Source organism: Plasmodium relictum (assembly GCF_900005765.1).
Source record: "Plasmodium relictum strain SGS1 genome assembly, chromosome: 3".
NCBI lineage: Eukaryota > Apicomplexa > Aconoidasida > Haemosporida > Plasmodiidae > Plasmodium > Plasmodium relictum.
The window spans coordinates 599,544-617,973 of record NC_041681.1 but is presented as its reverse complement, the minus strand read 5'-3'; the positions used below and the strand labels follow the sequence as shown (position 1 = coordinate 617,973).

At 16.2% G+C, this 18,430-nt stretch overlaps 1 protein-coding gene and 1 pseudogene across 1 annotated transcript, besides 2 other annotated features; one reads left to right on the top strand and one right to left on the bottom strand.

Annotated features, from left to right (window-relative positions):
- The first annotated feature begins 393 nt into the window (after nt 1–393).
- Nucleotides 394–1,692: a repeat region.
- Nucleotides 1,693–4,427: 2,735 nt separating this feature from the next.
- On the bottom strand, nt 4,428–5,268 carry PRELSG_0314100 (conserved Plasmodium protein, unknown function; the record flags this gene model as incomplete). The annotated part of the gene is made up of 4 exons (XM_028680134.1): nt 4,428–4,620; nt 4,723–4,755; nt 4,946–4,989; nt 5,218–5,268. The coding sequence occupies 4 exons, from the start codon at nt 5,266–5,268 to the stop codon at nt 4,428–4,430; spliced, it is 321 nt and encodes a 106-aa protein (XP_028531661.1).
- A 5,714-nt stretch (nt 5,269–10,982) lies between these two features.
- PRELSG_0314000 lies at nt 10,983–17,164 on the top strand (annotated as a pseudogene).
- Nucleotides 10,983–17,164: a sequence feature (protein kinase, putative, pseudogene).
- Nucleotides 17,165–18,430: the final 1,266 nt, after the last annotated feature.

Sequence of the window (18,430 nt, the reverse complement as noted above, 5' to 3'; positions counted from 1 at the left end):
ACATACAGATAAACTATAATAATTAATAAAGTCAAAATTTTATTATATTCAATGTTATTTCAAAATATATATTGAATAATACATAAACATTTTTTTATCTCTTAAATTTTAATAAGTTAACATTTCTTCTTTTAATTTTTAAAAACACTAAAAAAAATTAAAACATAACATAAAAAAAAATAATTTCGACCAACTAAAAAAAAAAATATTTAAAATTTTTTTTTTTTTTAAATTACAAAGAAGTATATAAATAAAAATAAACAAACAAAAAAAAATAACTTTATTTTTTTTTTTTTTTATTAACTAGCATCAGTGCATGGCTAACTTGTACGTACACAAGTAGTAAACTAACTTAGTGTACTACAAAAGGTTAATAACTAATTTTATTAACCAATACCAGAAAAATATAGAAACCATTTAATGTATTGGTTTCATAGTAGTAAATTTGCAAGACATTGTGGAGTAAACAAAACATTAAAGAAAATTCAGAAACACTTTTGGTGGCCTAATATTAGTAAAGAAATTGAAGATTATGTTTCAAAGTCTAATATGTCAAATAATGCGTAATAAAAGATTTAAACCAGATGTAAATCAAGCATTATCAAAATCTAATATATTTGATATGGTATCGTTAGATATTGTAGGTTCTAAAACTTGGAAATGTAAAGAATATTATATACAAGTAGCGATTGATCATTGTTCACGTTTTATGTTGACAAACGTAATAGATATAGCTCCTACATCTAAGGGCGCAATAAATATTATAAGAAATACATGGGTCCCTATATTTGGATGTCCTAGAAGTATTTTAACCGATCGAGGTTCAATATATATGAGTGGTTAATAAAGGTTATTATTAACCTGTTTCAGTACAAAATGCTAGGTTACTGTACGTGTATCTACAAGTACCCATGCACTGAGTAATAGAGAATATTATAATTTTTGTATTACACTAAGCTAGTTTGTGTATGTGTGTGTACAAACTAATTGTGTACTAACACTAATAAAAAAAAAAATATATAGATATTTTTTCCCTCATGGTGCTATTGGAGAAACACCTTACTTTTCGATATATGGAATATATTGCATATGCCTAGGTTTCTCAAAAATAATACCAGAAACTGCTAGAGAAATGAGAATTATTTATTTAAATGATCGATGGAAAAATGAAAATGAAGATTTAATTAAAATAAAAGAAAAACCTTTAGTTAAAAATAAAGAAATTAAAGTAGGAGATATTATATCTTATGAATTATCCGAATATGAGAGAAATCAAATGAAACATTATAGTGGAAATGAACAACATATATCACATCGATCATTCCCGCATAGAGTAACAGATATCAACAATGGAAACTTAAAAGCTATACCTATTTATTATAGAGGTAAAACAATACATATTCCTTTATTAAAGATTAAACTGTTAAATAATAAGACAAATGAAAGATCTAATACAAGTAATTAATTATTGTAAAAGAAAATTAGATAGGAGAAAAGTATTAAAAGTAAAAGATTATTTCAATATTTGTGATAGAAATAGCCTTTCACAATCAGAGGATTTGAGTAATAAGGATAGAAAAATTGATAAAGAAATACAAAAGGGGTTAGAAGTTATAAAACAAATCAAAGAGAGCAAAATATAAGTAATATCATTACTTCCCCTAAGTGATAGAGTATGGTTAATAAAAAAATTGTTATTAACCTTTTGTTAAGATACAGTAAGTTACCAGTCAAGAAAATAGAAATCAGTCATGCACCGACACTAGTTAAAAAAAAAAAAATATATGTAAAGTTATTTTTTTTCGTTTTGTTTATTTTATTGTATATGCATCTTTGTAATTAAAAAAAAATAAAATAAAATTATTTTTCTTTTTTCAGTTGATGTTTGTTAGAATTAAAAAGAGAATTAATTTTTAGTTACATGAAAAACTTGAGGAGTGAAAAAGTATAATATTTATGTTATATTCAATGTGTATATTTCAAAATAATGTTGAATGAATTAGAGTTTAATTTTTACTATTTGCTATAAATTTAGTGTGTATGTTTTTAATTAAAAGAATATACTTATTCTTTGTAAATAAAAACTTATTTTTTAATGTAAACATATATCTGTTAAGCAATACAGAATAATTTAATGTATAAATGTAAATATTATACAATATAAAAAGCTATTATATATATGATAAAATAAGTATATATATATACAAAAATTCGTATATCTAATTATACATGCTCTTTATTAATTTGTTTGTTCAATACTCTAGCAAAATCATTAAACATGCAATTAATAAATCAACTATAGAAAAAAGAAATAACAAATTACCTCTATTTTATTAATATATTTTTAATAACAAAAAGAAAAAATATATATTACTTTTTATTAGATATGCATATAAAATGAAATATTATAAATTCTTAAATGGAATAATAAAAAATAAAATTGTCTTTCAATATAAATTTTATAAGAGTGTCTTTCTTTCAATTTAATGCAAAAAAAAAAAAAAAAAAATTACTGGTAGGTTATATTTATGGAATTTTTGAAAATAAGAAAATAACAATGAAAACTAAAAACTACTAGTAATATATATAATATTTATGATATATACTAAAATGATTTCTACAAAATAAAAAGAAGTTTAAAAAAATTATTATAAAATATTAATATATACTATTATTGCAATTTCTTAATTATTTGATTCTACTTGTTACTTAGAATAATTATAAAAAATATCAACTAGTAAATTTCTTCAAAGTAAAAATTAATATTTTACTGATTATGAAATAAAATTATATCTAAAAATTACATTTTTATAACTTATTTAAAATAAATTCCCTTAAATAGATAAAAACAAAAAGATAAAAAAAAAAAAAATTTTATTTGTAGATGCATTTTAATTTATCAAAACTATAGATGCTTTATTTTTCAAATTCTTTAAAAAAATATTTTAAAAAATAATAAAAAAAAATATTTGTATATATATATTTCCATAATGAAGGATATTTAAAAAGTCATTTTAAATAAAAAAGAAATACATAAGTTTAATGTTAAGTAGCATTTATAGATAAATTTAGGATTATTATACAAATACTTAAATATCAAGAAATTTATAAAATTATATACATATATGCTTATATTATAATCTTATTTTTCTTTTTACTGTTTTAATTTACTCTGCAACTAATTGAAACATAATTATGCAGCAAACAATCTATAATGATATCACAAAAAAAAAAAAATAATAACAAAAATTGCATAAATAGAAAATGGTAAGTTTCGGAAGATTTTAGTTCAGAATGAAAATTCAATATGATAAAAATTGAAACATATAAATATAGAAATTTCCATTAGTTAAAAAAATTAAAAAAATTTGAAATAATTTCAAAAACTTGTATTTATTTAAAATTTATTCACAGCTAATAAAGCAATTCTTGAAGTAATTTGTATTTGTGAAGGAAAAGAAGAAAAGTTTCATAAAATAAGTACAAAAAATTTTGATCAAAATGACTCATTTAATAACATATAACTAAAGTAACTTTAATATAAAAAAAGGAAAATTATTAAAAATGGAAAGATTTTAAAATATACTATTCAAAAGAAAAAAAAAGAAAAGTAAAATACTTTTTATATATATCTAAAAAAGGAAAAAATATATTTAACTTACCTAAATAAGAATAATAAATATTCCTGAATATCATTAGTATCTTTTTTTTTTTTTTTTGTATGAACGTATGTATATTGTTTATGTTAAATTTATTTTCATTCATTTAAAAAAAAAGAAAGAATTTTTTTTTCACAATTTAAGATTTTACAAAATGTTCTTGTAAAATTTTATCGTTAAATCGAATTAACTTTTAAGTAATAAAAAGATTAAATTCGAAATTTAGAAACAAAAAGGATTTTGTTCCTATTAATATTTAATTTTTAAATGTCTTTTAAAATGGTGTTAGTAAATATAATTTGAATTTATTTGCTTGTTTTTATTAATTATTTTACATAACAGTTTTAACAATTATTTAAGTTTTTAATAAAAATGAAGGTGTATTTACATTAAAGTAAATAAATATTTCCATAATAATAATTACTCATTTATGTAAATTATATATGTGAAATTTATGTATTACAAACAATATACTTTTACAATTAATAAAATTAATATATATATATATATATCTACATGTTCTTTATTAATTTGTTCAATACTCCAGAAAAGTTATTGAACAATCAATTAATAAATTATAGACAAAGTGACTTTTGTTTCAAACTCTTATTATATATATGTATACATTAAAAAAAATAATTATATATATACAACAAAATGTTGAATTAATAAAAAAAAAATATATAAAAAATTGTAATATTTAAAAAAATATAATTTAAAAAAATTTATAAAGGAATTTTTTTTTGATATTTGAAATCATATTAAGAGCTAATTATAGTTTTCTCTTCTCCTTACTTTTGAGTTTTTCACTTTATTTCCTTTACCATTTTTTTTTTTTTTTATGTAGAAATATAATTCCTCTCCATTCTTATTATAAACTGTTGTGATTAAATCACCATTTTCATTCGTTTTAGAAATCTCATAAGTCTCAGATTCTCCCCATGGTTCAGGAGTATCCAATCTATACATATAAAAATGAATATGTAATAAAACAATATATATATTATTACTTATTTTATAAGAATTTCTAATAACTAAAAATAATAATTGGGATAAGTTATACCTTAGAATACGTTGATTTAATGAATTATAATATCTAAGAGAGAAAAAAAAAAAATATAATTAAAATATATACATTTTTATATAGTTTGATATATTTAATTAAAAAATATAAAATTTTTTTGTTATCATTTGAAGTGTTAAGTAACAAATTATACTAATCATAAATTTTAGGTATATATAATTTAGTTTTTGTTAAAAAATATGTATTATTTTAATTTAAATACTTATCAGAATGGATTAAAAATGAACTATCCCTGGAACTACTATGCTGAAAAAATAATATAATAATAAATATGTTATTGTCTTATATTTATGTATCAAAACGAATAATATAAAATTATGCTTGAAAAAATTATTATTATTTTATAAAAAATTAGTAATATATTTTAAAAATGTTTACATATAGTTAAATAAAAATAATAAAAACAATGATTTAACAAATAGAAAAGTTAATGTAAATAAGATAAAAAACTTGTGCATGTATATATATACATACGTATAGAGCTATCCAAGCTAAATTATAAACAAAATATTTAATTGAAAACATTTTTATAGATAAGATTACTTCTTTGAAAAAAAAAAGAAAATTTTTATTATTATATAGTATATAAAAGGATGATAATATATAGGGTCAAATTGTATATGTGACAACAATAAAATTTAATGTACTTCTGTTAAAACATTTTAATTATATGTACTTATTATACATAAAAGTATATATAAATGCTTTTTAAGTTATTTTTCTCAAGGATGCATAAATTTTTTATAGAATCAATATAGATAAAACTTGTTCAAATTTAAAATATAAAAAAAATAATAAAATTAATTTTTTTTTTTTCTTAAATTTCCATTATTAAAATTTTTTTTTTTTTTATTTATTTCTAGTTGGTTTTGTCGCCCTAGAAATGGAATAATCCAACAACGTTTCTAAAATTTTAAAACCATATAACTTTTTTAAATATTTTCAAATGTATAAGTAAAAATTTAAATAATTCTAAAATTATATATAAATATTTTATTATTTTTATCAATCTATTTCAAAAGAGAGTTATATGAGAATGAATCATAAATTGTACCGATTATTTGAAGATGACTCTATTAAATAAATATTTTTTGAAGAAAATGGATCTTTTTTTTTTACACACATTAAAGGATTGTTTTATAATTAATGTTCCAATATACTTCACTGTAATTTTTCTTTCTTTTTCAAATTGAGTAATTTTACAATATAATTAGAATTTCCTTATAAACCGGTTAACAATCCATTACACATTTGAAAAAAATATAATATAAGCATCATTAAAATAACTTTAAAATTACACATTTATATATAGCATTAAAAAGATAATAACTACTAAAAAGGGGAAATAAAAATTTATCTGGTGTAAAAAGAACAAAAAAAAAAAAAAATAAAATAAAATAATGCACTTTTAAAACGTTAAAAAAACATATTAAGGTGAGTTAATTTAAAAATGATTTCACCATACTACTAATTTGATTTTTATAATTATCTATTTTTCATTACTTTTCATTTTTTTTTTTTTTTCCCAGTTAACTTATTCATTGTTTCAAATTAATATAACATTTCTACATAAAAAAAATAAAATAAAGTAAATGAATAAAATGATTTTTTTTAGAATGAATCACTAAAGATATTTTATATTTCATAGTTTTTTAATATTTTTTCCTATTTAATAATTAATTATAAAATTTTTTTATTCTTTTTTATCATCTGTATATTTAAACAAGCAAAAATAGCTATTTTATTTTTTATGTTAAACTTAATATTTCAAAATTTATAAATAAAATATATTTTTTATATATGAAATTTTTTTTTAAAAAATATATTTTAATATACATTTGTTTTATTAACATAATAAATTATTTATAAGCTTTTTATAATTAAAAGAAATATAAGAAAATATATATATTTGCAAATATAGAGGAGTATAGTATATTTTTAATTTCTTTTTTCTATATAACTTTTAATTTTTTTAGTGAAAAGGAATTTAAGGAAGTTTATAATAAGTAACTTTAGTCTTCTTTTCTTCTCATTTGTTTGAATTATTATAAAAAATATTTATTTTAATTAAAATAAATATAGTGCAAATATTATTAAAATTTTTTCCTAAATATTCCCTTTAAATGTCTAATATGTAAATATATATTTATTTTAAAACGAAAAAAAAAAAAAAAATTATAATATTATACAAACAATTACTTAAAAACTAATTAAAAAGATGTCATATTGATGAATTAAAAAATTAATAGTTAAAATAAATAGACGTATAAGAAAAATGGAAAAATAATTAAATCAAAATATTATATTTAATATTTAGGGAGAACTAAATTAAAGAGTAATAAAAAAATAAATAAATAATAAAAATATAATAGTTTCAATATAAAAACCCATTTGTTTTATATATATATAATATATTATTTTTATTTTTTAATTATACTAATGAATAAATGAAGAAAATGAAATAAACCGTAACAAAAACAAACGCCCATTTATTTAATTATTTTTATATGAAATGATTTAAATAACTAGAAAATTCAATTTTAAATAAAATATAAATAAATTATATTTCATATATGTATAATCTTCTTTAAATTTGTTCTTTTCTTTTATGTAATCATTATTACACCAAGTATATTTAATCTATATATTTTTTTTAAAAAAAAAAAAGGAAACGTTTACTATATTTATATGAGCACTTCAAATTAAATATAATCAATATTCATAATATTATCATTTTGATTATATAAATTTTTTATCTTAAATCATATACGTTTTTTTTCTTAATTTAGTTCTAATTTTCCTTCTATATGTGTTTTTAGGAATAAATCTTTCCATAATAATAAAAATAATACTATAACTTTTAATTATATATATTATACTTTTTGAAATATTAATCTATTCTATATGTGAATTTACATAAATGAAACCTTAATGGTTCTAATTAAAATGAAGAAATTAAAAAAAAAAATTTTATATATGAAACAATTGTCAATCATATATGAATTATATGATCATATATTTTCAATATTATCCTTTAACTTCATTCTTTTAGAAATAAGTTTACATATTTTTTTGCAAAAATATTAAACATACGTTCCACCTTTTCAAAAATAAATTTATTATTCTTTAATTTTATTAACTAATAAACAATACAACATAGTATTTCAATAATAAATTCGTAAGTATTGTATATAAATTAATACAACTTTTTCTTTTTTTTTGCATTCTTAAAATATTCAAATTTTTTTAAAAATATTTTTTTTTGTAACTATTTAAATTATTAGTTTCATTTGTTCATAAATCTTTTTATTCAATACATAAACATAATATATAAAATAAAAATGAGGAAATTTCATATACTTTTTTTTTAATAAATTAATATTAAAAACAACACAAGTTTAAAAAAAAAAAAAAAAAAAAGAATTAACTTTATATCATATTTTATAATTTCATGTTAAAAGAAGTATAAAATAATTTTACAAACCTAATATTAAAATAGTTGTAATAATAAAAATTAAAGTTACATTTTCAATTTAATTGTGCATTTTAAATTAGACAACTTGGAAAAATTTATTGAATACTAATAGTTATAAAAAAAAACAATTTTACTTAATATTACAAATTAAGATTTTAAATAAATAAATAAAACAAAAAGTATAATACACTTCATTATTATATATATATTTTTTTTTAACTAAATGGCAATGATTTTATCATCAAATTAAAAAAAAAAATTGGAATTTATACTTTAAAACTAATGAAAGAAAATATTTCTTTATATTTATTTAAAATATTTTAAGATTTTCATTTTATATATATATTCATTTATATCTATTTATATATAAATTTTTTTTTCATTCATAAATTTTTTTATAAAAAAAAACAAAAAAACTATACATTTTTTCTTTTTTATTTCATAATTTATTTTTTTAAAACTATCAAATTTCATAAAATAGGTAAAGAATAAATAAAATTATGTATATATATATTGTAAATATCTATTAAAAGTTTTTTTTTATTTTTAATATAGAATTTTATAAATTTCTCTCCATCCAAACTTTATTTAAATTCTTACACATATATACATAAATAAAGTATTTCTTTGATTTATTTATTTCCATTAAATATTAAATTTTTTATATACACATATATAAAAATAAAATAAATAAATAAAAGAATAACAAGCTAATTCAAATGTCGTAAATTGTTCAATTCTCTTAATTTATTTGTTTTATAAGTTATATGAAATGTTATATAAAATTTTTTATTATAAATGGAAATAATATTTTAACAATAATAAAAGGATTAACCATAAATCTATGAATTTACTATCAAATAATAGATTAATTCATTACTAATAATATAATTTTTAATGCATATTAATATAGGATATTATGTTAATTGTGATTATATATTTACTAGTATATATTTTGTGTGTTTTTATAATATGTATTCAAAATTACGTTATTTTTACGTGAACAATCATTTTAGCTTATTTTACTTTTTTATATTAAAAATACAAGTGAAATTTAAAATATTCTACAACTAAAAATTAATCTAAAGTAAATAATTTTAATTTAATTTTTCTTAAAAATTCATAAATAATTCATACTTTTAAAATTTTTAGGTAATTATGAAATGAAATATATATGTAAGAATTGCATCTTTTCTTTCTTTCTTTTTTATTCTACATTATTTAGCATATTATAAAATAATGAAGCATAACTTATTCATCAAAAAAAACTTTTACAAACATAAATCTATTATTAAAAAAATAAATAAATTTTAAAATAATAAAAATTATATTATGATAATATATTATAGTGAATTAAAAATCATAACATATTATATATTTTTTTATAATATTAATTGGTATGTGAGAAGATATAATGAAGAATTATTAATTAAACTTTAATTAAAAATAAGAAATTTTAATATTCTTATTACAAAAAATTGGGTATATAAAAAAGAAAAAAGCATAAAAAATGAAATTAAATATGAAAATAAAAATCCACAAAAAATATATAAAAAAGGAAATAAAAAATAAGGAAAATTGGGGAATTACAAAAAATAATCTCCTTAAAATATAATCGCACAATTATTTAGAGAAATACTATAATAATAAGGTAAAAAAAAAAATATATATATATATATAAGATATTACAAAGCTGAAAAAATAAAGTATAATTTTTTTTTTAAATAAGTATAAAAAGAGTTATATTAAAATAAAAAATAAAAATTTTTTTATTTAAAAAAGAAAAAATTTTAACTTTTTATTTGAAAATTATAAATATAAGTAATGTAGTAATTTCAAGTTTTCATTATTTAAAAATACAAAATATCAAAAATAAAATTAGAAGCGTCATTAAATTAAAAGAGAAAAAAAAAAAAGTATTATATATATTCCTTTTTTATCCATAAAAAAAAAAAGATTCGAATTTTATGTAAAATACATGTTATAATGAAAATTCGAATATAAAATTTACAAAAAATTATATGAAAATGCTCTTAATATATATCTTGAAATAAAATTTCTCATTTTCATTAATTTAAAAAAAAAATATATATACATTTACATATTTTTATAACTACAAAAAAAATATAAAAGAATTTTAATATATTGTAATACAAATAATAATATATGTATTAATCTATTTAAATCTATATATTATACTATAATTGAGTTCATATATATATACATATTCTCACATGTAAATTTTATATAAAAACCGAGTGCAATATCTTAAAAAAGGGATGTTTTAAGAAATAAAATTTTTATATAAAAGCATTTTGAATTTTGATAAATATTTTTATAATAATAAACAATTTCTAATTGCAAAAATATTTAATAGAAAAAAAATTGTTTGCGACAATATAAATACCTTACCTTTTATAAAAATGAAAAATTCATTATAAAATACATGAAATTCAACAGTAATGTATTTATTCAAAATAAAAAAATCTGTCATATATTTTAATGAAAAAGGAATTGTATAAAAAGAATAATAGTAAAGATTAAAAAATATGTAATAATTATTTGTGAATGAAAAAAACTGAGACATAAATTTATTGTTGTATATTCCTTTAAAAATAGAAATTTTACATTTCAATAAAATTTTATAAATTTGTAAATTAAAAAAGAAAAAAAGAAAACACATAATTATGAACATATCATAGGAAAAAAAAATTATAAAAAGTTCAAATTTATGTGATACAGTAGTTAAAAAAAAATAGAGCCCATAAAAAGAATTAAGTTTTATATTTCTAATAATTTTCTTAATAATAATAATGAAGTAAAATAAATATTTCAACAAAAATGCTCCATTCTGTATTGTAATTATATTTTAAGAACAAATATTATAAACTTTTTTAATTTAAATTGTTAGAAACATAAAACAATTAAGGTGAAGTTTCACATAATAAAAAAAATAGAAATGATCTAATTGTAGAAAATACTTATAAATAATTTAAAATACTCGAAACAAATTCTCATTAATATTTTAATTGTAACATAAAAATAGTTTTTTCAAAAAATATATATTATAAAATAAATGAACATTTTTCAAATATAACTATAAAAATTAAATCAGAAAAATTTAAGAATTTAATTATGAACAATTTTCAAGAGAGAAAAAGAAAAATAGGTAATCTCAATTATTATAAAAATTATATAATAATTCAGTTAACTAAAAAAAATTAAAAGATACAAAGAAATTTTAATATTAAAAAGTAAAATTGAAAATATACATAAATATATTAAAAAAGGTCCATGAAAAATGCTAAAATTTTTTTTTATTTAAATATTTTTTTTTATGCAATTATGTAACAGGCAAAAATGTAAGAATACGAAAATAGAAAAATGTTATATTTTTGACAAAAAAAAAAAAAATTCTAATGATATTTATTTTATTAAGAAATGCATAAAACCATCCTAAACTAAATATAATTTTCTTTTATGTAAAGTTATATGCACTTTCTATTTTAGTCAAATCTTATATATTTTTTGTACATCTAAAAAAAAAAAATATTATTTTAAGAAATAGTAGTTCATTAAAAAAATTAACCAAAATTAAGCTACTAACTAAATATATGAATTTTTTAATAAAATTTTTTTTCCTTAATAATGACAATGAAAATATAAAAATTCAACCAAACAAAAATAAAAGTAATAATAATATTGTTACTTATATCAAATATATTATTTAGAATTTTAGAAAAAAATTCCATTGCCATATTCAATATATTCATAAAAAAATTTATTATAATTTTAAGAATAGGTCTAAAAATAAAAAGTCATATAAAAAACTTATTGCAAATGCATTAATAAACAACTACAAGCTACAAAAAACAAATATATATTCATTTTTTTAAAAATTAATAAAATAAATTTTTGCACTAAAAGAAGTATCAATAAATTCTCAAAATTAAAAATAAAGAACAACGCAACTATTTCTGTTATATTCTAGAAGAAAAAAAATTAAATGGAATAAATTTAAATAATAAAACATAGGATTACGAGAATTGAAGAATTTACAAAAATTTTATAATACAAAAAGAATTGTTTTTAAAAAGTAATATACTTTTATATTATATAAAATGTTATTTACAAAAAATATATTTTCAAAAAATTGTTTACAGTAAATGTTATAACAAGAATGAAAATAATTAATTAAATGAAGGCAATAAAAAAAAAAATCAACAAAAAAAAAAATAAAAAGTGTAATGAATGTAAAGACGAATAAGGGGAAAACCGACAAAATGGAGATAATAATTGGAATAATGATGATGTGGATAATGAAGATGATAATGATGGTTATGAAAATGAAAATGAAAACGAATGTGATATGGAAAATAAAAAAAAATTAAAATATAACGAAGATAAACAAGATTTTAATGGAGAAAATAATTTTAAAAAAGTAAAAAAAGAAGCATATAAAAATGTTGGAAAAAATAATCCATTGAATTGTAATTTTTTATATTATGAATTTAATGAAAAAAGAGAGCACATCATTTATCACTTGTCATATAAAAAAATTAAAAATTAAGAGGATGAAAAAAAACATAAAAATAAATTCATTTACAAAAAGGGGAAGTTTGAATAATATAAGTAAAGAAAAATTAGATGATATTAGCAAAAAAGGCATATATTGTTTCTTAAAAAAAAAAAGAAAATTCTCAATATTTAATAAATTTTCCAAAATGAATATTATTCAAATAGAAAAAAATTTATATTATAAATATTTGATTAATAAAAAACATACTCAAAAAAAAAATTACACATTGAAAAGGGTTACTACAGACAATATAAGAAATCAAATTAAAAAAAAAAAGAAGATCAAGAGGAACAACAAAAACGGAAAAGAGAATGCGATACAACTGATATTTTTAATGAAGTAAAACTAATAAATGTTACAATTTTCTAATTAAAAAAAAAGTATAAATAATAAGGAATACTTTAATAAAGAAAAATTCCTAAGAACATGGGGAAACGCTAGAAAAAGAAAAGAAAAAAAGTATTTAAAAAAAAATAGAGAATTAAAAAAAATAAAAAATGTAGATTATTTAAAATTAAAAAAAATTCTTCAAAAGATAAACTATTAAAATAAAAAAAAAAAAAAAAAAAAGGAAAAAATAAAAATTTCAAAATGAGCTCTTTATAAAATCAAATAGTTTAGAAGAGAAATCTTTTGATAAAAAAAAAAACTAAAAGATTCAAGTTTCAAGGAAGAAAATATTGTATAAGAAGAATCATTAGATGATAATGATATAAATAGAATTTCTATTGAATATTCACATGGGGATCTTTATAATGCAACTAACATATTTTATGAAAATAATCTTATAGGAAAAGGTAGCTTTAGTTATATATATAAAGATATACTAAACGAAAACACCAATGCAAAAGTAAAAGTTATAAAACCAAGGAGTAATAGTTTTTTAAACGAATTAAAAGTATTATAGGCATTGAAGTATCAAAATATAATCATTCTATTAGGATATTGTAAATATAAAAATATAAACATTCTTGTTTATGAATTATTAAAAGAAAATTTAAAAACAGCTATAAATAAAAATAACTCATTAAAATAGTTTGAAAGAATATCTGTATGTTTAGAAATTTTATCTTCCCTAAATCATCTACATACCCCAAATTCGTCAGTCATTCATCGAGATATTAAAACAGAAAATATAATGCTAGACAAAAATAAATAAGCGAAATTTTCCAATTTTGTTTTATCATTATTATCAAAAAAGAAATTTAAAAGTTTATAAATTAAACAAACTTCAGGAACATTGAATTATGTAGATCCTGACTATATTTTAACATCCCTTTCTAATGAAAAAAAAGATGTATATTTATTTGGTGTTGTATTATTAGAATCATTAACTGGAAAGCTTCTAAATGTAAATAATAAAAATAAAGCAAAAGAATTTATAATTTTACATTTACATTATAATTTTTATAATTCTCTAAAACTAATAGATAAAAAAGCTGAATATCCTGCTTCTTCTTTTATTTCATTAATCATTATTTCATTTAAATACATCAAAAAAAATGTATCATTAAGGTCAAACTTTAAAAATTTAGTTTACATGCTTAAAAGATTAAATAATTATGCAAAGTATTACTTACAAAAAAAAGTTCCTTAAGCAAAATTTATCTCTAAATATCATCAATAAAGAAAATTCATATACTTATAAAAATTAAATATGTATGAAAAAAAGTTACCGAAAAAAAAAAAAAAATCATTTTATTAATTGTAAAGATAACAATAATATAAATAATAATAATAATATCAATTGTAATAATTTACAAAATAAAAATGATAGTATTAATAATTTAAATAATATAATAATAATAATAGTATTAACATAAATTATAATAATAACAACCTAAATAAAAATACAAATAATAATGATAATGATAGAAGTAATAAAATGCATTATTTAAATGCCAATACAAAAAATAACAATAATAATTTTGTTTACATATTAATAAAAGATATAATAATAATAATAATAATAATAATAAATCTTTTAATTTTAATAAAAACAATTTATCTAAAAACATATTTATGTATAATAAAATTAATTTAAATAAAAATAATAAAAACCACTTTAAAAATAGTGAGCATACACAAATTAAGGATATCTATGGCAATAAAAATATTATTTCAAATCTTTACCTCAGAACACAGATAGAAAAAAAATTTTAATTTTAATAAAATTAAAAATAATAAAAATTATTATATAAATAATAGTAATCAATAAAAAAAATTATAAAAATTACCATAATGAAACCATAAATAACAATTTAAAAAATCATGCTTTTAGTTGTAAAAAGAAAAAATTTCTTTGGATATAACAAAATATAAAAATGAAAACAGTGTAACAATAAAATTATTTACAATATAAAAAATTTTAATTATAATTATGTGTTTTTAAATAAATCTAAATTAATAGATTTAAAAAATGTAAATAATTTTTATTATAATAAAAATATTTAAATATACAAAAAATTAAGAAAAAAAAGAAGTCTAACATATTAGGAAAAAACAATCACAATCAGAAATCACTTGTACTGGATCCATTTAAAAAAAACTAAAAATAAGAAATATATGAATTTAAAATATATTTTATTTCAGGAAAAAATATATATTTCAAATTAATGATATGTTTTATATTAAATTATTAAAATTTAACAAAACTAAATTTTATTTTAATTATATGTTTAACAGCACGTACATATACCTAAACCAATTTTATAACTCAAAATAAATAAAAATAAATGAAGAGGAAATACTGAGAAATAAGAAAAATAAAAACCTAAGTGAAATATTCTTAATTAAGAATAGTAAGAATATTCTAAAAAGAAAAAAGCATATTTTTTAAAATAAGAAAAAATTTTAAATTTTATTATTAAAAAAAATTCTATACAAAATTTACATAATGTACGCAATAAATAGTAAAAAAATAATTCTAAACAATAAATTAAATCAAAACAATTAAGAAACGAATTATGATAAAATTAATAATTTTTCAAAATTAGTAAATAGTTACAATAAAAAAAATAATTATATTAAAATAGACGATAAAAATTTTATTTTTAACAAATTTATTAATAATATTGTTTGTGTTTCTTCAAGTAATGTAAAAAAAAAAAGATATATGAAAAAATTTAAATAAGGAAAATATTATTAAAAATACAAAAATAGTTTACATTGGAATGAGTGTTAATAAAATAAAGAAACATATAGTTATAAAGAGTTAATTATTCAAAATATCAAAAAAAAACTAGAAGTGAATAACAATGAAAAATAATTCATTTAATCATCGTATTGCCAAAAACAATATTAAAAATAATGCATATATATATCTAATGACTATTTTTTAAATTAAAAAAAGGAAAAAAAACTACAACAAGTAATAATCTAATAAAAATATTAAATATATAAAACATATAAATATAGTCTCAATGATCTAGTTCAAGGAATAAAGCATAAATATAATAAAAAATTCTACAAATATGAGTGAAATAAAGAATGGTAATCTTTATAAAATTCCTAATCATTTGGATAAGCATTCTAACAAAAATAAAATTTTGCCATTAGAAGGTAAATCAAATTAAAAAAATAATATTCTTGATAAAGCTTATAAAATTATGCTTAAAGTACCCAATATTAATACTATTAGCATCTCTAAAAATATTGAAAAAAAATTAAATAAGAAAAAATTAAAAAAAGAAAATATTCACAATTTCGAAGAAAGAAAGCAAGAATATAAGTTTAAATTATTCATTTAATCAAAATTCATTGAAAAAATCTGAAGAGAATAAGAACTATTATATTAAAAAAAAAAAATTATGAAAATTATAATGATAACAAAAATTACATTATATTTAAATATACAAAAAGATAAATTGTATTTTATAAAAAATTACTGATATATAGATGTTACCAAGTTTAATATTTCAAATATAATAGTTAATAAAAAAAAATGAAATAAAAAATGTTAAGTTTAATAAATTTGAAAGAAATCGAAAAGTTAATGAAAATATTCAGTTAAATAAAAAAACGATTTTTAAAATTTAATCTTAGAATAAAAGCCAACAATAAATAAATAAATATATGTAATAATCATGAATAGACATATATATATAAATTAAATACAAGAAGTAATAAAAAGGAAGCAAAAAGTGAATGTGCAAAAGTTCAGAAAAGCAGATATAAAAATAACTATAAACTTATAAACTATTTATCTTTTTCAAAAGACTCAGATAATATAAAAAAATATAAACCAATTCCTAAAAAAATTAAGAAACTTCGTTTGGTTAAATATTCAAAGAAATCAGAAATTTTTAAATTAGAAGAACATAATTTACAAATATATAACAAATTTTTAACTATTAGTGATTAATAAGTTTCTAAGACTTAAAATATTTATTTTCATATTGTATAATTTGTTCATTTTTTTAAGTATGAAATAGACTACTTTTGAGCTTTTTATTTTTTCTTTTCTATAATTTTTTTTTTTTTTCTTCATTTTTATATATTAATACAAAATAAAATGTTTAAATATCAAAAATATTGTTAATTTTTATCTTGTATTTGGAAAAAAAAAATTTTAATATTTTATATACATATACTACTTATATATAATTTTATAATTTAATCCGTTCTTTATATATATATATATATATATATATATATATATATATATATATCTAGATCTTATTCCTATACTCTGTTTTATGAAAATGAAAATGAAAATAAAAAAAAAATGCTTTTTAGATATATAGATATAGAATTTTTATCAATGGATTAAGTCTATAAATTTAATATATATATATTTTTAAAATAGAACTACTATATTTTTTTTTTAGCTTTTTGGGACATAAAATTTTTAGAAGAATTTATAAATAGAAAAATTATATATATATGCACATTTATTTTAAATATATTTTTATAATATTTTATTTTTAACTCATTAAGTTAACATGCCAATTATATCGTAAATTATTCTTTTTTTTGTTAAAGATAATAAGTCCTTTAATAAAATTTTTATTTATTTTGTAAAAAATTTAGATATTATGTAAAATGGCAGGTTTTTCACAATTTTATCAAGCATTCTTTGTTATATGAATTTAATATTTTTTCTATATTTACAAAAATATGTATTATTTAAACTTTTATCAATTTTTTTCATTTAACTTCATAAAATTTTATCATTATATAAAGAAAAAGCATATTCATCATTTATTTAGTCATAATAAATTCTTGAATAAATTTTTTTTTTTTAAATTTTTACTCAAAAAAAAAAAAAAAAAATAATGTACTATTAATTCCAAATATACTACAATTATTATCAGAATAAATTATAAGTGTTTTCTAATATAGTTATTCGAACTTTAATTATTTTAATAGATTTAGAGAAAAAACAAAAAAATATATTTTAAAAATAAAGCTACACATTAAGATAGGTAAAAAACACGATAACTAATATAAAAAAATAAAAAAAATATAACTACATAAAATATAATAAAAAAATCAAAAAAAAAAAAAAAAAAAAAAAATTCTTGATTCAATTTGAAAAATATTATATATAAAACCTATATTTTTATTTTACAGAAATCTTCAATTTTTTTTTTTTTTCTTCCTTCAAGTTAATACTACTTAATTTTTATGTA